General features: G+C 35.9%; 2 protein-coding genes and 2 non-coding genes across 4 annotated transcripts in view; 2 read left to right on the forward strand and 2 right to left on the reverse strand.

Moving 5' to 3' along the window:
* Window positions 1-1,886, forward strand: part of LOC144958889 (uncharacterized) — a 4,537-nt gene extending 2,651 nt beyond the window's left edge. Inside the window, exon 2 of the mRNA XM_078891157.1 lies at window positions 561-1,886. Coding sequence (XP_078747283.1) covers window positions 563-1,495 — 933 coding nt within the window. The 5' untranslated portion in view covers window positions 561-562 and the 3' untranslated portion in view covers window positions 1,496-1,886. The remainder of the gene's footprint in view (window positions 1-560) is intronic.
* A 5,798-nt stretch (window positions 1,887-7,684) lies between these two features.
* LOC144958576 (U6 snRNA-associated Sm-like protein LSm5) lies at window positions 7,685-18,642 on the reverse strand. Its single transcript, XM_078890647.1, has 5 exons — window positions 18,540-18,642; window positions 13,739-13,834; window positions 12,451-12,478; window positions 10,742-10,814; window positions 7,685-9,128 (listed from the first exon to the last, which is right to left on the reverse strand). Exons 1-5 carry the CDS (start codon window positions 18,583-18,585, stop codon window positions 9,093-9,095), a joined length of 279 nt encoding a protein of 92 aa, XP_078746773.1. The 5' UTR covers window positions 18,586-18,642; the 3' UTR covers window positions 7,685-9,092.
* A 216-nt stretch (window positions 18,643-18,858) lies between these two features.
* Window positions 18,859-18,940, forward strand: Trnal-aag (transfer RNA leucine (anticodon AAG)). The gene has a single exon. It is a non-coding gene; the product is annotated as a tRNA-Leu (tRNA).
* A 1,031-nt stretch (window positions 18,941-19,971) lies between these two features.
* On the reverse strand, window positions 19,972-20,053 carry Trnal-uag (transfer RNA leucine (anticodon UAG)). Its single transcript has one exon. It is a non-coding gene; the product is annotated as a tRNA-Leu (tRNA).
* Between the last annotated feature and the right edge of the window lie 799 nt (window positions 20,054-20,852).

The following is a 20,852-nucleotide window of genomic DNA, read 5'->3' on the forward strand; positions in this document are numbered from 1 at the left end:
GGGTGGGGGGGGGGAGAAAAAGAGAGGGGAGGGGGAGAAGTGAGAGAAATAAAAAAGAGAGAGAGAATGAGTGAGAGAGAGAGAGAGAGAGAGGGAGGGGAGAGAAAGGGGGAAGAGAGAGATGGAGAGAGGAGAGAGAGAGGGGGAAGGGGGGGGGGGGAGAGAAAAAGAGAGGGGAGGGAGAGAAGTGAGAGAAATAAAGAAGAGAGAGAATGAGTTAGTGAGAGAGAGAGACAGATAGCGAGAGAGATATATTGATAGAGAGAGATAGATAGATAGATAGATAGATAGATAGATAGAGAGAGAGAGAGAGAGAGAGAGAGAGAGAGAGAGAGAGAGAGAGAGAGAGAGAGAGAGAGAGAGAGAGAGGCTTGCAGCGAGTGCACAAATCGTCCTACGTGAAGAGGTGGACAGATTTTTGGGACCTTTTTTTTTCTTTCGTGATTTGTTTGGCAGCTTTCACACACCCTTGTTCAGATCTCTATCTTACTTGTATATCATATTTATTACAAATTAAATTTCAATTATGAATTCATTTAATTTGTCCCCGTGTGTTTCAGCAATGAATCCTGAAGGCTACAAGAGTGTGCCTGGTGCAGATGACGTCACTGGTGGTGCTGAAGAAGTTGCTGTTGCAGAATACAGTCGCAACAAGACGAAAAATGGGAACGACGATTCAAGTTCAAGCACACTGAATGCCAATCCAGTTAATGTTATTTCAGATAAGGAGCACGATCTTCAAGCAACGACTGGTGGATACGATAGGCCCCAACTTGCCGTGGAAGGAAATCGTCTCTTGGTGCCACCTCCGGCGTATGGCTACGGCCATCCTACAGAAGTCGGCGGATACGGTTCCTTGTCAAGGCTGCAGTACGCCCCCGGAAAAACGGATCTTCCAAACTGTGACCCCCCGAGCTACAATTCGTTGGGATTCCAAAGTTATAATAATAATAATAATTTCATAGACTCCGACGGTGTTGTGGTTGCTGGGGTAAATAGCAGGGATGAAGATTTTGAGGTGATAGAGAGTTACGAATTTGAACACAATCACGGCAAGGGGAGGCGAGACAAAAGAAACTGCTGTCATCGTCATCATCCTTCTTCTTCTTCTCATTATCATCATCATCGTCGAGATGTTGATGTTGATAGTTTGGATGGCTTTTTCTTTTGGTTTTTCTGCTGCAACGGTATTTTCAATATTCGTGGTAGTGGAAGTGGTGGTGGTGATGGTTGTAACGACTGTGATTGCTGTCGCTGTGATCCGTTGGAGAGTTGCTGTCAGAGACTTTGTCATGGCTTGGATTGCTGCAGCGGTGAGAGAGGATGTTGTAGCGATGATGGTAGTTGTAGTGGTGGCTTCTGTGATTGCAACAACTCCTGTGATGATTGTGATTGTAAATGCGGTGACTGCGGTAATTGTGGCGACTGCGGTGATTGTGGTGGATGCGGTGATTGTGGCGACTGCGGTGGCTGCGATTGTGACTGTAACTTTTAGAGAGTTTATATCTAAATCTAACTCACTGCTTAACGTGTGTGTGTGTGTGTGTGTGGTGGGCGGGGGGGCTCCTTAGCCTATGGGACTCGTTTAACTCAGTGCAAGAGCTCTTGTGCCATAAGCTGAGAGTCCGGTATCAACAACTTCGAAATTTGTAATAGGGCATTTTTTAAACCCCCACCTCCCCCCCCCCCCCCCCCCCCAAAAAAAAAAAAAAAAAAAAAAAAAAAAAAAAAAAAAGCAAACAAACAAACAAAAACAACCTAAATTAATTAATAAAAATAAAAAAGTTGGCTGGGGGAAATTAGTTCGAGAAAACCGTGTTCGAGGCAAAAAAAAAATTGTTCGAGAAAGGAATGGAATGATAACAAAGAATAATAAGGAAAAAAAATCGGGACATTGGAATGAGTTCGAGGAAACCAAGTGTTCGAGGAATCCGTGTTCGACGGAACCGTGCTGGATTGAGAGCAATGAGTATTTTTCTCTTTTGCTTTGTTCTGTCACTGTTTCATACACACTTTGTTGGGTAGAATTGTGAGTGATGATGTGGTGGTGGTGGTGCTTGTAGTTGTATTACTAATATTATAGTACATAACGGAGATACAACGAAAATATCATATCATCTCCCAAAATACGTAGTTTTAACCAATTGACTGTTTCCTGGGGTTTCAACATAAAGCACTCTATAAAGTTATAAAGGTACTCATTATCATTATTATTATTATGCGGCTATTATGTGGTCTTGTGGTATGACTCTCGCTTTCGGAGCGGAAGGTCCTGAGTTCGAGTCTCGCTCAGCAAATAGTTGAGTCCTTTTTTTGTGTGTGTTTTTGTTTTTAAGGGTTTTACGGCGCTTGCAGCACATTTAGGTCATATCAGCGCCAGTAAAAGGGAAGGAAATGGGAAAGTAAAAAGTTCTAGAATTACAATTAAAGCACCCAAGAAAAGGTAAGACAAATGGGAATTAGTTCAAATAGGGATCAGATGTAGATTCCAAGAGCACACTATCAAAGTACTTCGTTTGAGATCACATAGAAGTCCCATCCAGATACAAGCACAGGTCCCCACTAAGAGGAACACACTCAAATGTTTACAAATCATATGTAATTTTATGTAAACAAAACATATTCCATTTCATAACAGAGAGATGATGTACAAGACAAAAAATATCATCTCCCAAAACTAACTATACATTTGACTGTTTCCCTGCCAGTCAGCTAGGGTATCAGGCCAGGACCAGGACAAAACCAAGTAATCTCCTTCCAAGACAAAGACAGAAAGCAGGTTGGAAAAGAGATATGGATAGAAGACACAGTATGTGCCTCCTTGCCCACTATGGGAGGTCAGGAACCCCACCCAAGAGAGCAACCCAGAAAAGGAAAACAAGATAGTATATGTGGGGGATAGAGGAAATGTGGTGCTTGAGAAGGATACAGAGAATATCGTATACTGCACACAAAACGAACGAAGAAGTGCTAAAACAAACATACCAACAAAGGAAACTAATGCCCTTAATAGTGGAGCGACAACTATCCTTTTTCGGACACATAGTAAGGAAAGATAAGAATGAATACCTGGCAAGTTGTGGAAAAATACCTGGTAAACGCGCCCGGGGGAGACAAAGAAAAACACTCATAGACCAACTGAAGGGCTTCACCAACCTAACAATCCAAGAGCTGTTTGAAAAAGCAAGAGACAGGGAGGAATGGAGAGAGATAATTCATGCAGTATCCGAAGCCTGGACCAGGCATGGAACCTAGAAGAAGAAGAGGACACACCAAGGGTGGACTGCCTGCTCACCACAGAGATCTAAAAATTTTTTTTTAAAATAGAGCACTTATACAGCTCAATATTCACTAAAATGCTCAAAGCGCTTTACAAGGGGTTCCTGTCCAAAAGCAACATTTAACATGTAGGACGGGACATTACACCTGTTAGGCGATGTTACAATATGTTACAATTGTTTTCGGACAGAGACAACGCTGTTAACGGCCAGGTACTCATTTTACGGTGAGAGAAAGTGAGTAAAGAGCCTTATCCAAGGACTCAACTATGCACCGAGCAAGGCTCGAACCCAGGACCTTCCGATCCGAAAGCGAGTGTCATACCACTAGGCCGCATCTAAAGTTGAAAGCACCAAAATAAAAAGTATGACAAGGGGGATAACACAGTTCAAACAGGAAAGATAAGATAAGATTTTTAGAAAAATCTAAAGACTCATCTTTTCCAGGAATTTTTATCCTAGGCATATTCATATTGATATTGATGAGTATATTATACGTTTTATTTTTTTGATTCCATTTTGTAAAACTTGTATAGTTAGTGTGTGCGACTGTTGTATGTGTGTGTCTGTTTGGATCGGTATGAGTGTGTTTATGGTTTGACAAGTATATTATTGTAAAGCACTTTGAGGCTTCGGCATTTAGCGCTATAAAAGAACACTTTATTATTATTATTATTATTATTATTATTATTATTACTATCAAGTAGATTCCAAGAGCAGTCTATGAATCAGTCTATGTTAAGTTTGAGTCCATCGGTTCCAACGAGCCGAGTATTTTTGTTTGTTTGTTTGTTTGTTGCTTTAGGTCTCTTCCAACACAATTGAGGTTATATGAGAGACCGCTGAAACAAAAAAACAAGCTATCTAACAAAAATAGTACAAATGTAAATCAAAATCATAACCTAAAGATATCATAAGCTAAATTATAAATAACCAAGAACAAACAGGCAGAAGATTTACAGAAAAAAAAATATCCCCTGTCAAAAATACAATCACAAACCAAAGAAGCAGGATAGGCTAGTAAAGAGAAGAAGAAACGACATCACTATCGGATCGTACACCGATGCAAACTTCATAGGTATACGATTCAAGGGTGATGCTCCCATCCAACCACCCGCGAGCCGAGTATGGGATCCAGAAATTGGGACAATCCAAAGGAAACAAAACATCAAAAAAGAGAAAGAAAATATATATATCGGCCAACAGCACTCTCTGTAAATATATATATAAATATAATATATATATATATATATATATATATATATATATATATATATATATATATATATATATATATATAATATATATATATATATATATATATATATATATATATATATATATATATATATATATATATATATATATATATATATATATATATATACAAAAAGCCCGCAATTTCGCGGGGAAAGAACTATTTTCATTCGATACTGTACTCACCATCATTTAATGAGGGCAGATTGGTAAACAACGAGATATGAAGTGAGTAGAAAGTGCCAGAAGACAATAGAGAATAAAAATTTTTTCGCGGCGGTGGTGGGGTTTGAACCTGAGACCTTATTGGTACGACAACTCCGCCTGGCAGGTGAGAGCGTGGCTCTACCGTGTGAGCTATCCACGAACACAAAAATATTCGTATCAAACCCCAAGTCATTTCTAGATCCCTCTCTCACCCACTTCTGGAGATTGCCGATTCGTTCGCACACCACCATCGCGAAGTTATTTTTGACCAGCAGTTAAGCTTAATAGCCAATATTCTCAACACAAACATATAACATAGAAACGATTGAGACATTGAGTATGCTCCGGTGTATGGGGTGAATTTTAAATTCAGAAAAGTGAGTGGAGCAGGCACTTATGTTGGTAACAACAAGATATGAAGTGAGTAGAAAGTGCCAGAAGACAATAGAGAATAAAATTTTATTTTTTTTTCGCGGCGGTGGTGGGGTTTGAACCTGACCCGCAGGTTCAAACCCCACCACCGCCGCGAAAAAAAATAAAATTTTTTTATTCTCTATTGTCTTCTGGCACTTTCTACTCACTTCATCTCTTGTTGTTACCAACATAAGTGCCTGCTCCACTCACTTTTCTGATTTAAAATTTTGCAGATTGGTAAACAACGTTGTCTGTGTAATTTGGTATATCTTCGGTTGATTTTTCTGTGTGGCCCAATAATATATTTAATAATATATTCCCTCAACTAACCCCAAGAAAAAATTAAACCTAGTACCTTTAATTAACCCCAATAGGAAAAACAAACACCCTAGCACTTTAATAATACTTATGACTAACCCTAATAGGAAAAAAAAAATCATCCGATCTCGAGATAACCCGAATAGAAAAAATCATGACAAATTGAATAAATAAACGCCTGACAAAAGATCAAAGGTGAAAATACAAATTTAAAGAATACTGGGGATGTAAGAGCTTTCGGAATGTCTCCCCTTTACTTAACTTATGGAAAAACAAACTTCCTAGCACCTTTAATAAGACTTATGACTAACCTCTCGAGCTAACCCTAATAGAAAAAAAAACAACTCTCGGACTGCTTTGCACTACCTTTCAATATTTAACAAATCAAAATGGTGGCTGAAAATCAAAACAATGGTCAAATTAAGAAATTTTAAACTTTCACAAATCTATCAAGGTTTGTTCTAGAGTTTCTAAAATACTTCTAGATGTAATGACAAATTGAATAAATAAATGCCTGACAAAATATCAACGGTGAAAATACAAATTTAAAGAATACTGGGGATGTAGGAGCTTTCGGAATGTCTCCCCTTTACTTAACTTATGGAAAAAAAAACATCCTAGCACCTTTACTAAGACTTATGACTAACCTTAATAGAAAAAGAAATATCCTTGATCTCGAGCTAACCCTAATAGTAAAAAAAGAATCAAAATGGCGACTGAAATACCTTCATGTGATCAAGTAAATAATATCACTATGAATGCCACGATTTGCTGAAAAATGCAACACCCACACACACATGTATACACCACACACAACACACACACACACACACACACACAAACATACACGCAATTAGAAAATACATAACAACACTAATCACCGCTAAATCAACAACACAACGGAAGTAATAATAATACTTGATGTCATAAATAGATGACGCAAATTGACAACTTTTTACAGTGTCAAAATTAGTTGATTTTGGGAGTCAAGTGTCGTCGTTGGTACATATTTTATGATATCTGTTTGACTCAACGAACTTTCAAACTGACTTTAAATTATAAAAGGAAATCAAGTTATCTGTTTATCTATCTGTAAAAAATACATTTCTAATTTTCAAATCTTTCAGTAGAGTTGTGCGCCGTATCAATTTTTTTATTGACTCAAATAAGCACAATGTTCTCCACAATGCTATATTTTTTAAAGAAAGGATATATATATATATATATATATATATATATATATATATATATATATATATATATATATATATATATATATATATATATGTTTTTGTTTTTGTTTTTAAGGGTTTTACGGCGCTTGCAACACATTTAGGTCATATCAGCGCCAGTAAAAAGGAAGAAAATGGGATAGTAAAAAGTTCTAGAATTACAAATAAAGCACCCAAGAAAAAGTAAGACAAAGGGGAACTGGGAACAAATAGGGATCAGATGTAGATTCCAAGAGCACACTATCACTATCAGTGTACTTAGTTTGAGACCACCTATAAGTCTCATCCGGACATAAGCACAAAATCCAACAAAGAGGAATACACTCAAATGCATACATTATAAATTCAAAATAAAAATATAATAATACATAACAGAGAGATGATTTACAAGGAAACAAATATCATCTCCCGAAACAATAACTATGCATTTGACTGTTTCCCCTCCCAGCTAGGACTCCGGCCAGGGCCAGGACAAAACCAAGTAATCTCAATCCAAGACAAAGACAGAAAGCAAGTTGGAAAACAGATTTAAGGGGATAGAAGACACAGTATGTACCCCCCTGCCCACTATGGGAGGTCAGGAACCCCACCCAGATATATATATATATATATATATATATATATATATATATATATATATATATATATATATATATATATATATATATATATATATATATATATATATATATAGAGAGAGAGAGAGAGAGAGAGAGAGAGAGAGAGAGAGAGAGAGAGCTTCCTTCAGTCAAAACTAGAACTAGCACGTCTACAGAAATGAATCTTGCACAGATTCTCGATACCGTAGTTCTAAGATGTAACACAAAATCTTAAAACAGAGAGAGAGAAAGGTCAGGAGGTGGGGAGGAGGAGGAATATAGATAGAGAGGAATACTAATACAGAGGTTGATGAAGGGGTATATGAAAAAGAAGAGTACATAAATCATAATTAAAAAAAACAAAACAAAACCAAGCTTGTTTCAAATTAAATAATGTTTATGAAATATAATTTCTTTAAAATCATAACAACAAGGGGAAACAATTCAATTGGTCTCAACATTAGAGGAGAAAAAAAAAAATGACATGAATTTGTCACTTTGAAATGATCTACTAACAAGTTCTGCCTGCAAAACAAATCATAACTAAGACACAAATCTCTATGTGTGTAACCCTATACATGAGAGACAATTTAATGGGAGCCTAACCATCTGTCTACTGGTCTAAAAATAACAACAAAAGTCAGGAGACACCAATAGGAATCAATAATCTGATGTCACGTCCGCCCAGCAACCAGCAGCTTGGTTCTAAACAAAGGAAATCGGTACTTTTTATTCTTCATGCTGGCTAAACTGTTTCACACGTCATGTGATCAGAATGTGAAAAAAGTCAAAACATGATCAGATTTATCATGATTTTTCTCCTCTGGATACGATTTTATGCTCGTCAGAGAAGTATTTCAAAAGGGCGTCCACCATTGTTCCGATTGTTTAAAACCAGTTACTAAGTTACTATGCGTCATTACGAGGGAAGTGACGTCACGACTGTTGAACCCTATTATATCCATATTATAACATTATCAATGCCTTCATGTTACAGAGTGGACCACTTGAAATTTCAAAAATTCGTAGTTCCAAGGGAAGAAAAAGAAAAAGTCACTATAGACAGCTTTAGCTAAATAATAACTTGCCCTCAAAAATCAATAAAGTTCACTCAGTTCTTTAGCCTCGTTCTTCACTTTCATGTTTCTGCATTCATCACTACATTTACTTTGAGCTCTCTCTCTCTCTCTCTCGCAAACACACACACACAATTCTGCACTCCAATCAGAGCAACATGACAACATCCAAGAATCCATCCATCCACCACCACCGACAATCAGAGTTGCCAGGTCAATATTCCATAACTACATCACACAACTTGGGCAAATTCATTCACATCATGGGTGCAAGCAACTGGACCTCAAAAAGCCTGCAAGTCTACTTATGACCAGACATATAATCTGAAAAAGCCTGCAAGATTCACGGACTTACCTCGTCATTTGAAGTCTTGTTCTCAAGACTTGTCCTCATTATCTAGTCTTCATAATAGTAGTCCACAATTGTTGTATGTTTAATCCAAAGGTTGTAATGCAGTAATTTGTTAAGTTTCTTGTCACAAGTTGCACAAAAAAAAAAAAAAATCAATCAGATCCAAATCGCAAAAAGCCGGCGACGTTTTTTTCGGTAATCCAATTGGCCGGCAGTAGCCGGCACTCTTGCACCCATGATTCACACACACACACACAAACAAATCTGTACTTGTACTCCAATCAGCCACACAACAACATCCACGATATCCATCCATCAACACAATGAGATGATGACCTGTGTAGTAAGTCATCCCTTGGTCACGCCACTTCTGGACCTTCCCCACCAGGGACAAGCTGTTCAAATGAAAACAAGACAAAAGTGAATACTAAAATAAAAAAACCTCAAAACAAACAAACTTGGAACTTTTATAATTAATTAATTGAACTTTTTATATAGCGCAATATCCACTAAATGTGCTCAAAGCGCTTTACAAGGGGTCCCTGGCCAACAGCAACATTTAATATTTAGGACGGGACATGACGCCTGTTAGGTGATGTTATAATTTTTTCGGACAGAGATAACGCTGTTAACGGCCAGGTTCTCATTTTACACCTGAGTACGGTGAGAGAATGTGAGTAAAGAGCCTTCTCCAAGGACTCAACTATGCGCCGAGCGAAGCTCGAACCCAGGACCTTCCGATCAGAAAGCGAATGTCATACCACAAGACCACATAGCCGCACAAATAAAGCGCAATATTCACTAAACATGCTCAAAAGCGCTTTACAAAAGGTCCCTTTAATGTCTTCAAGGGTTTTACGGAACTTGCAACACATTTAGGTCATATCAGCACCTAAGGGTCTCTGACCAACAGCAACATGTAACATGTAGAACGGGACATGATTACTGTTAGGCGATATTACAATGTTTTCTGACAGAGACAATGCTGTTAACGACCATGTACTCATTTTACAACTGAGGAGTGCGGTGAGAAAATGTGAGTAAAGAGCCTTTTCCAAGGACTCAACTATGCTAAGCTCATAGAAACTATGAACTGTAAAAAGTATTGAACAAAATGGATATAACATGGCTTAAAAAAAACCCAAATTACATGGAACGTTTTGGACTAAAATCCTTTCTTCAACCAACAACAAACACGATTAAAATGATAAGACTTAACATAAAATCTAAATAGGCAGAGGACAGGTCTCTGCAGTCCTTCAGAGCCATTCATTGCCCCATGGAGCCCGAGTTCATCCCGGTTTCTATAAGGTGAAACAGACAATTGCAATGTTTGATTCCTATTGGATAGGATGATAGTCTATTCCAAAGTACTTTCCACCATATCTAACAGACCCAGCTACCCAATCACTGATGGGTGGACAGGAGGGGCAAGAAAAAGATGTTGAATGCATCCCAGATTGATCTCGGTCCCTTTGCATTTGAAACGAGTGCTCAACCGAGTATTGGACCCTGATCAGCTGCAAAGTGCGGCTATGTGGTCTAGTGGTATGACACTCGCTTTCGGATCGAAAGGTCCTGGGTTCGAGCTTCGCTCGGCGCATAGTTGAGTCCTTGGAAAAGGCTCTCTACTCACATTCTCTCACCGTACTCATGTGTAAAATGAGTACCTGGCCGTTAACAGCGTTGTCTTTGTCCGAAAAAAAATTGTAATATCGCCTAACAGGCATCATGTCTCATTCTACTTGTTACGTGTTGCTGTTGGTCAGGGACCCCTTGTAAAGCGCTTTGAGCACGTTGAGTGGATATTGTGCTATATAAAAGCTCAAGTTTTTTGTTTTTTTAAGTGAGCTAGACAGAGGTTACTTGCTAAATGTCATACAGCACAATGGGTAGTTGAACTCATTACCTTCTGTATACAAAGCAAAGACCATACTGCTGAGCCACGCTTCCCCCTAATATAACAAATTAAACATATTATTGAACTTAAACTAATAGATCAAATTACCATTGTGATATTGTTCCCGTTCAGCAACAACTTGTCCAGCTTGGTAACTCGTCGTCCTTCAGGCGTACTCTCACTGTTGGAAGGTAAAATTATGTTCTCCATAAATTATTAGTAATTATTTATTGTTCAGCGATGCCCTTTGCTAAACTTTTTTTTATTTAAAAAAAGCCTGAAAATTGTTCTTGTAAAAAGAATGAAAATACTTCGTACAAAGCTGCTCTGCATCAAACGGGCATTACCCTTAACCCTTTCCTTACCATCCATAGTAATGGAAATGTTGCTGCTTGAAGCTCGAAGAAATAAATAACAATGTGAAATTGAATAATTTAATTGTTATCATTATAAGCCATGAAAACTTTTTTTTTAATTGATTGTCTCAGCAGAATGTGAACCCATGACCCCCCCCCCCCCCCCCCCCAAAAAAAAAACAACAACAAAATATGAAAACAAGCATTTATATAGTACAATATCCACTAAACGTGCTCAAAGAACTTCACAATGAATCCCTAGCAAACAGCAACACTTAACATGTAGGACGAGACGTGACGCCTGTTAGGCACTATCACAATTTCTATTTTCCGACCAAGACAACGCTGTCTAGGGACAGGTACTCATTATTACACCTAAGCGCGGTGAGAGAATATGATTAAAACCCTTCTCCAGGGACTCAACTATGTGCTGCTCAGAACAGGAATCAAACCCTGGACTTTCCGATCTGAAGGCGGGTGTTTTTTTTTTTTTTTGTTTGTTGCTTTAGGTCTCTTCCAACACAATTGAGGTTATATGAGAGACCGCTGAAACAAAAAAACAAGCAATCTAACAAAAATAGTACAAATGTCAATCAAAATCATAACCTAAAGATATCATAAGCTAAATTATAAATAACCAAGAACAAACAGGCAGAGGATTTACAGGAAAAAAAATATCCCCTGTCAAAAATACAATCACAAACCAAAGAAGCAGGATAGGCTAGGCGGGTGTCATATCACTTGACAAGATAGCTGGACAAACTTGAGTTTTTGAGCTTTTCTTTTTATAAAGCGCAATATCCACTAAACATGCTCAAAGCGCTTTACTGAGGGTCCCTGACCAACAGCAACACGTAACATGTAGAACAAGACATGACACCTGTTAGGCGGTATTACTTTTCAGACAGAGACAACGCTGTTAACGGACAGGTACTCATTTTACACCTGAGTATGGTGAGAGAATGTGAGTAAAGAGCCTTTTCTAAGGACTCAACTATGCTCAGAGTGAGGCTCAAACCAAGGGCCTTCTGATCCGAAAGTGAGTGTCATACCACTAGACCACATAGCCGCACAAACTGAGGCCACGGTTTGGCATTATGCCATCATACTTGGCAAACAACGAGTTCCTCAGACGTTGTCCTACAGCATTGAAAGCGTAGGGTGTAGAAGGCCGAAATTGTCTCTTAATCTCAAGAAACTGTTTGTAAAGTAAAAAAAATTTTAAAAAAAAATCAAATGAGGCTTTAAAATTTAAAAAAATTATTAAAAATAAAATGTTTTGAATAAGTAGCATTGTCACAAATTGTAGCTTTTGCTCAATAATATTGAATGAAAAAAAAAAGTCATTAACAAAATGAAAAAATGATGAACATCTATCATAGATCGTTAAATACAAATTAGTTGGGTGTCACCCGAGAGTGGCTATATTTTCAACCTAAACAACATGACAGAAATACTCACAATTCTGTAACATCCTCTAACACCATATCTACAATCAGTTGGTTAAGGAGAATCTATATTATCAAAACTCAAAACAAACAAAAACAAGCATGAAATATAAATGTAAAAAAAAAAAAAATCACAGCTTCAGCCTAGCACGACATAATTCTAGTTCATTGTGCTGATAATGATTCAAAATGCAAATGTTGCTGCTCGAAGTTCAAAGAAATAAACAAAATGAAATTGAATGTAAGCTTTAATTTGATATACGAAAACAAAAAACAAATATAAAATGGATGTTTCGGGTTTCCTGTTTATCAACAAAACAGGATGAATGAAACACTACAGACGAATGAGATAAAGTGATAGTGGTGTTATCTTTATCTCAATATGGCCAAAGAGTTTATGCGACATTTCAAAATAGAAATAAACGAACGATTTTAAATGCGTCTAATTATTTATTTATCACGAGTATATAATATAATATTCATCAATGGAACAGGCTATTGCAAGAAATTTCTTCACATCTGAATCGAGCCAGGTAACGTATGCAAAAAATGCTTCACTAAAGGACAAAACACCATCATTACCTATCTGGCCACTGACAATACAATAAACGCTACTTGATCCAAAAAGTCTTTGATAGAAAATTTTAAGAAAAATCTGAAAACTCATCTTTTCCAAAACATTTTATCGTAGGCATCTAAGTTTTCTTCTTGATGAGAAAATTATTCGTTTTATTTTTTAGATTCCATTTTGTTAAATGTCAATTTAATTTTGTAACACTTGCATAATTAGTGTGTGCAACTGTTGTTTGTGCCTATCTGGCTTGGTATGAGTGTGTTTATGGTTTGATAAGTATGTATGTAAAGCGCTTCAAAAGGCTTCAGCATTTAGCGCTATATAAGTACATTTTATTATTATTATTGTTAATATAAAAAGTTGTGTAATATATAATCCCTCTCACACTCACATCCTATTACTCCTAACTGACATTTTTTTAAAAACACAAGAAAGTCTTTTAACCAGTTCAACTCTAAAAACTGGGACTAGGCGAGTTTCTGCCAAGATGAAGGTAATCTAAATCGATTGATATATTTGGAAGTACCAGTTTTCTGGTCAAATTTACAAAAATACACGTCTGTTCAGGGTATGGCTGGTTCAACATTCAAGACAGGAATATTCTAAATTAAAAAACTTAATCTTCCAAGACAAAGACAAAAATGTTTTCAAAAAATCGGTTCCTGTGGCAGATCAACTAAAGAAACAAAGTTGACAAGCAGGAAGCAGTTGTTAGAGAGAAGGATACTGACAAAGTCATCGAACCCCAGCAGGATTCCAACTATTTCTTTGTCGTTCTTCATGATGATGTGAATACGAGACCCAATACATTTGTCAACCAACTCTGAAAAAAAAAAAAAGAAAAAAGAAAAGAAGAAACAAACATTAAAAATAAATTTAAAAAAAAAAAGTTGAGCTTTTATATAGCGCAATAACGCTAAACGTGCTCAAAGCGCTTTACAAAGGCTCTCTCAGCAACAGCAACACGTAACATAAAGAACGAGTCATGAGGCATGTTAGGTGATAATACATTATTTTTTTTCCCGACAGAGACAACACTGTAAACGGTCAGGTCCTAATTTTACACCCCGAGTACGGTGAGAGAATGTGAGTAAAGATGAGTCTTTTTCAAGGACTCAACTATGCGCTGAGCAGAGGCTCGAACCCAGGACCTTCTGATCCAAAAACGAGTGTCATACCACTAGACCACATAGCTGCACAATTATTTAGTTAAATGGGAAAGCTTAAATAAAAGTACCTATTTACTACATAATATTATGAACGTTTTCCTAAGATGAGATTTTTAAAAAACATCTTTCATCAGAGAGGAAAAAACCCCCCAAAAAACACCGCAACGACAAAATAGTACAATTGAGAACATGAGAATCCTGTCATGAAAAGTAGGGAAAAATAATATAATTGTGTGCCTGGTTGCACACAAAATGATAAATCTAAAGGAGCTGGATAATTTTTTTCCATTCATGCCACTCTGATATATCTGAATGAGTGTGTAGTCTACAATTATTGAACTGTTAATGCATTATTTCGCACTTTTTTCAAAAATAAATAAACTGAAAGCATGGAATTTATTAGCTTTTAAGAGTTTGTTAGAAGCCAAACATTTTAACAGTGGCGTGGGGCCATTGGATCGAATGGTGCCAGGCACCATCTAATTTTTTTAAAAAATCATTAATAGCATAATTTAATTAAAAATAAAACTGAGAAATTTTAACTCCATTGTCTTTCGCCAACTCGCCAACAACATACTGCCTTTTTAGTCTCCACTCTATTCAAGATTCCGAATCACGCACTGCGCCGACTCGTGTGTTGATGACATCACTGCGTGAGTTAGTGACGGAATCAACACCGTGGTGCAAAGCAATCCAAGCTCCAGTTAATGCTCTATCCTTTAGTATCGCTACAGCTGATTGAGCGAGAAACTGGGTCGAATTATACTATCTTCAAATAGCGGAAAACCCCTCGACTTCTGCCAGGATCTGAGAGCTCCACCGTTGGACTGGGGGGGATGGCCAATGTTACACCATTTACGTCATAATTAGGGTAACTTCGGCCATCCAAAATATTACATTAACTGTCAAAAAAACTGATCATTGTCAAGTTTATTTGTAAGCAGCAAAGAAAAACAACATAAAACTTAAAAATATGACATATCAAAATCCCCCCACCTCTTTTTCACGATGATTGAATAAAGTAATTCTTTGCAACGAAGCATTGTGGACGAATTTACCAACATTTTTCTTGTTTGTAGTGCCGAGTTGATGGTTACGTGTGTATGAGTGTTTATTTGTGTGTGTGTCTGTGTGTGTTTGTGCGTGTGTATTTGTGTCAGTCAGAGAAAGAAAGCGAAGATTGTCAACAGTTATATTTTGGTGTGTTTTTAGATTTCTTTAAGTACTTAAGTGGAGTGATTTTTTTCTTTGTGATGCTTTAAGATTTGAATCTACCTTTTCTTTGTGCAATCATTTATCGTATTCCACTGAGTTCCATTATTTGAGATATACTTTGAAGTTTTGTTTTGTTAAAAAATGAATTGCAATGAATCAAGTTGACTCTTTACTTCACCGACCGTTTGGGAGATTGACACTAGATGACATATTAGAAATAAAAAGAATAGCTCCTCACCAACCAACTGATTTTGCATTGACACAGGTGTGGAAATCTCGAAAACGCTCTTTTTCAGTGACATGGTATGACAGACATGAATGGCTCACAGTTAGTTTTTAAAAAAACAAACGTTTCTTTTGTTTTTATTGTCTACGTTTTACAGATACAACAAACACTGACAAATCATATAGTGACCTTAACCACTTCCATCGTATTTCTTGACCTCCTGAAAGTTATTTTAGCACCCTTAAAAGAGTGAAAAATTTCTTGCAAAATTCAATGACACAGGAGCGGTTAAATTCGTTAATGATTTTGTCAATTCACAAAGCTGAAATAGATGCCATTCCAGATTTCAATAAACAAATTATAAAAAGATTTGCAGAGATGAAATATCGCCGTGCAGATTTTCTTTACAAGTACTAAACTCTTTTGATTTACATTTATCACATATTGATTGCATTATCTACCAAATCCAATCCTTTAAATGGTGGACAAAGAATAATTACAAAGACCTTTTCACACGGGACTTGTATCTCAGTGTTGTGGCTTGTTGTTTTCATGAATTGTGTGTTTTTGTATACTCGTAGAAACCATCGACCCTCCCCCCACCCTTCCAAAAAAGAGAGTTTTTAACATGTGCTCTCTCCTCTTAATCGTGTTCACTGTTTTACAATTTATTTTCTTCTTCTAATCATGGCACCACCATATGCCGTCAATACGCCACGCCGCTGCATTTTAAGCTTTGTTTGTTATCTGTGTAGTGTAATATAAGTCGATTTTGCGGGTTTAAATAATTTAATGAGTTATGCCCCTTTGTAATGTAAAGTTGAGATACTTAGGTTCTTTGCATGTGATTATAACCATGAAGCACCTCAAAATAGAAGGAAAGCTTCCATGTGCTTATAGAAATAGTGTATCTACAATATATCAAATTGTGAAAAAAATCCCAGCCGACATTTTTGACCGTTTTGAGCCTTGAAGTTGGCAAAAATTTGCGATTTTGGTGCACTTCGCATTACGCTATGCGTTATTGTTCGAAAAATTATAGTACCAGACCCATTTTTTTGCTATATTATGTTGGACCATATGTTATTTATTGAGATACAAATCATCAATGACCAAAAATAAAAGATTAAAGTCATGAAAAAAAATAATGAAAAAATTCATTTTGTTGCCGAACAGCATGGGGAGCCATATTCAAGGGCAGATAACTCCAAAAGTTGATAAATGTTTGCATTTTCCTTTAATTAATTGTAATCTATGCTAAAAGTTGTACAGGATTACCAAATTTGAGAGAGTTAACTTGATTAATAAAAATGTTATAGCCTCTCAACAATGGACCCACAAGCAAATTTGATTTTGACACGTTTTGAGACAAAATTTCAAAAAATTGTAAAAAATTCAAATATCCATATTCTGAACTGAAAATTTGGTTTTCTTCATGTCTCATAATTATCTTCAATTGAGCCAAGTTTGAGTTTGAGAAAAATCAAAAGGGGTGTGGTTCCCACCCTTGGTCCACTTGACGTGGAATGGTCCTCTTGACTCTTATATAGAGATTTTCCACCACATAAACGGTCATAACTTTTTAACCAGTTGAGATAGAGCGATAATTTTTTCACTCCAGTAAATGTTTTACTCCCCTTTATTTTTCTACGCTAAATTAATACCCATAGCCATATCACTATTTTGAAAAATTCTTGCAAGTGCCTATACTATAGAAGAGCTTGAACATGTCTGTTGGTAGCGTCAATTGCCAAGGACCTTGACAATTGTCAAATCGTCAATTGACAAGGACCGTGTCAGTTCATCAACTACGCATGTGTACTTTTAACTGCCACGGAGTACCTTTAGTGTCACGAAGTGATGCATTGCCACAGAGTGATGTTGTGTATTAATATTAATTAATACTCTCTTTTACTCTTCTTTCTCTCTCTCTGTCATTTTCTCTTTTCCCTCTCTGCCATTTTTTCCTCTGTGTATGTATTTCTCTGTCATCCCCCCCCCCCCCCCCCCCCCCCCCCCTCTTCTCTCTCATATTTCCTCTTTTTGTTACGGACCTTGCCAGTTGGTAGATCATCAACCATTTACTATTAATGCCACGGATTGATCTTGTTGCACAAATGTTTTACGTTAATTATTCCGTATTAAGACGATGTGCAGTATATTTCCTTTAAAATAAAGGAAATCTTACTTTTCTTTTTTAATCTAGGACATCTTGGCAGGGATTTGCCACCTCGTCCTGTTTTTTTTCCCCTGCTGAATCCGAAATCAACAGTAATTTTTGTTTGATATTATTTTAAATCATCTTGGAATTCGTGAAAAGACATAAAAATTAAAAACAAATGCCAACAAGTGTGGACTTGATCCTTTCCACAACGATTGACAAGGAATGAGTGAATGGCGAATGGAAGTGGAAGAAAAGAAAGTGACGGGGTTCGAGATTCGTATGCGCGCAAATCGAGGCTTGACTGAAATCACCACATGCAGCTGATTGAGGCCCGACTGAAATCACCACATGCGGCTGAAGAGTTCCAATTTGACTCCTTGGCAATTGATGAATCGTCAACTACCAAGGACTCACTCCTTGGCAATTGACACTCTCGTATACTGCTCGTATATTGGCATTGTATGTGTGTCTGCTGTTTGTTTGTTTGTTTTTTTTTTTTTTGGTTACTCAGAGTCGACTCTGTAGTCTGTAGGACTGTAGTTGTAGTCTAGTCAATCACTTTGTTGGCGTCGATTTGGATTGATTGGGGGGCTGAGGGGTCAGGCCGGGGAAACCAATGCCAAAATAAAAAAATAACCCAGTATCTAATGTGGAAAGCCGGTAGCTTGGGCTATGCCAAGATTGCGTCCCTCCAATAGACATGACTTTTTATAAAAGAACAAAATTGTATAAACATATTTCCTAAAATACAGACCCAATGGAAGAAGTTGAGTCGGATTTGAGAACATGGTGGCCGCCATTTTTCTTGCTAATAAATCGAACTTCTCTCCTGAGAGAGTGGGGAGAATAAAAAAAAGGTAGGCTCGCCTTTTAACTTTTAACAAAATTTAGCATGCCGTTCTCCTTGACCACAAAGAGTGATCTGAGGTAACTGCAGGCAAATGTCAACAATCAGAAATAGCCCTTTATCAACACAATATCGCATGAAGTCCAATATTTTTGACAACCATGTAAACTTGGGTGGAGTTAGTTCATCATGAATGACTAGAAAACTTGATACCTTGCACACAAGCGGTAGCGTGGCCGAGCGGTCTAAGGCGCTGGTTTAAGGCACCAGTCTCTTCGGAGGCGTGGGTTCGAATCCCACCGCTGCCAATTTTTTTTTCTTTCTTTCTTTTTTTTTCTTTCTTTCTTTCTCTCTTTTTTTTTTTCTTTCTTTTTTTTTATTTCTCTTATTTCTTTTTATTTTAATTTTCCTTTCAACAATGAGGTCTTCTTCCTGCATTTCTTGAAATGTAAATAATCAATCCTATCATTGAGGGGCCGTGTATGTTATGCAATGTCTTTTAATATTAATGTATAAGTAAATAATAGTTGTGATTCTGTATAGATACCTCAATAATTGTGTTAGCGAATAAGTAAATATCAATAGGTTACCATTGTCATCATCAACATCGTCGTCGTTGTCACCATGATGATAACAACGATATTGTATAATAATCATCATCTCACTCTCATTACTATTATTATTGTAACTATTTTTGATATTATTATTGTTAATAATGTTAATATCATCAATACTCTTCTTCTTCTTCTTTTCCTCCTCCTCCTTCTTCCTCTTAATAATAATAATAACAAATGTACATTTATATAGCGCTTCTTCTTAACATCATCATCACTATTACTATTATTAGGTACAACTATTACTATTATTATCATCATCACAGTATCATTATTATCAACATATCACTGATGATAGTAATAATAATAATAATAATAATAATAATAATAATAATAATAATAATAATAATAATAATAATAATAATAATAATAATAATAATAATAATAACAATAATAATAATAATAATAATAATAATAACAATAATAATAATAATAGAATAATAATAATAATAATAATAATAATAATAATAATAATAATAATAATAATAATAATAATAATAATAATAATAATAAATAATAATAATAATAATAATAATAATAATAATAAATAATAATAATAATAATAATAATAATAATAATAATAATAATAATAATAATAATAATAATAATAATAATAATAAAGAAATAGATCTGAATACAACCGAAAAGTCAAATAATAGATCATGTTACATGGAAAAAAAATTTCAAATAAGAAAAAAAAAAAATAAAAAGGGAAAAAAAAATATTGGCAGCGGTGGGATTCGAACCCACGCCTCCGAAGAGACTGGTGCCTAAAACCAGCGCCTTAGACCGCTCGGCCACGCTACCTTGCACAATGATGCATCAATAATTTATATATACCAAGATACTTATATATCCTTATTTCGATAATTTAGAATTGTTATTATTATTGATTTTGTCCTTTCTGTTTGACTTATTACTCGTCTCTTTTTAATAATATGCTGATACTTCTAGTTTCCTCCATAAATGTCGGGTGTGTCTTGTTACTATTTTTAGATGTGAGTAATGTCATGTGATCTGTCTGTCTCTTTGGTCTTTGGTACTTTTCACTTGTTTTGCTCGGTCTCGAAACTATAGGTTGCAGGCGAGATTTGTGAATGTATTGAAGACTTCAACAAATCAAATTGTTGACGGGTTTTTCATTATTCAAAACAGATAACTTCCATCCCTTGACTAATCAGCTCAAATTGTATATCAGACGAAGGAGGAAGTAGAAAACAATCCAAGGGAGGAAATTCAGGTAAACATTACAGAAGAATGATGCCAGAAGTTATTATATCGGTTACCTTTCTTACTCGAGAACTTGACCTGCAAAATAATATTAATATAATTTCCATTTTAAAAATATATAATAAAAGAAAAATAAATAAATAAATAAATAAATAAATAAATAAATAAATAAATAAATAAATAAATAAATAAATAAATAAATAAATAAATAAAAACAAATAAAAGATACTATAGAAATGTATTTTCTGATTAAAAATGAATAATGATTTTGCCCATTGCTCGTATGTGAAACATAATATTTTAATCAAGAAAGCATTTTTAACAACAAATGCATTGTGAAACATAGATTACAGATGTCAATGATATTTCGGTAATA

This window comes from Berghia stephanieae, chromosome 13, assembly GCF_034508935.2.
Source record: "Berghia stephanieae isolate SIO BIC M18660-M18661 chromosome 13, UCSD_Bste_1.3, whole genome shotgun sequence".
NCBI lineage: Eukaryota > Metazoa > Mollusca > Gastropoda > Nudibranchia > Aeolidiidae > Berghia > Berghia stephanieae.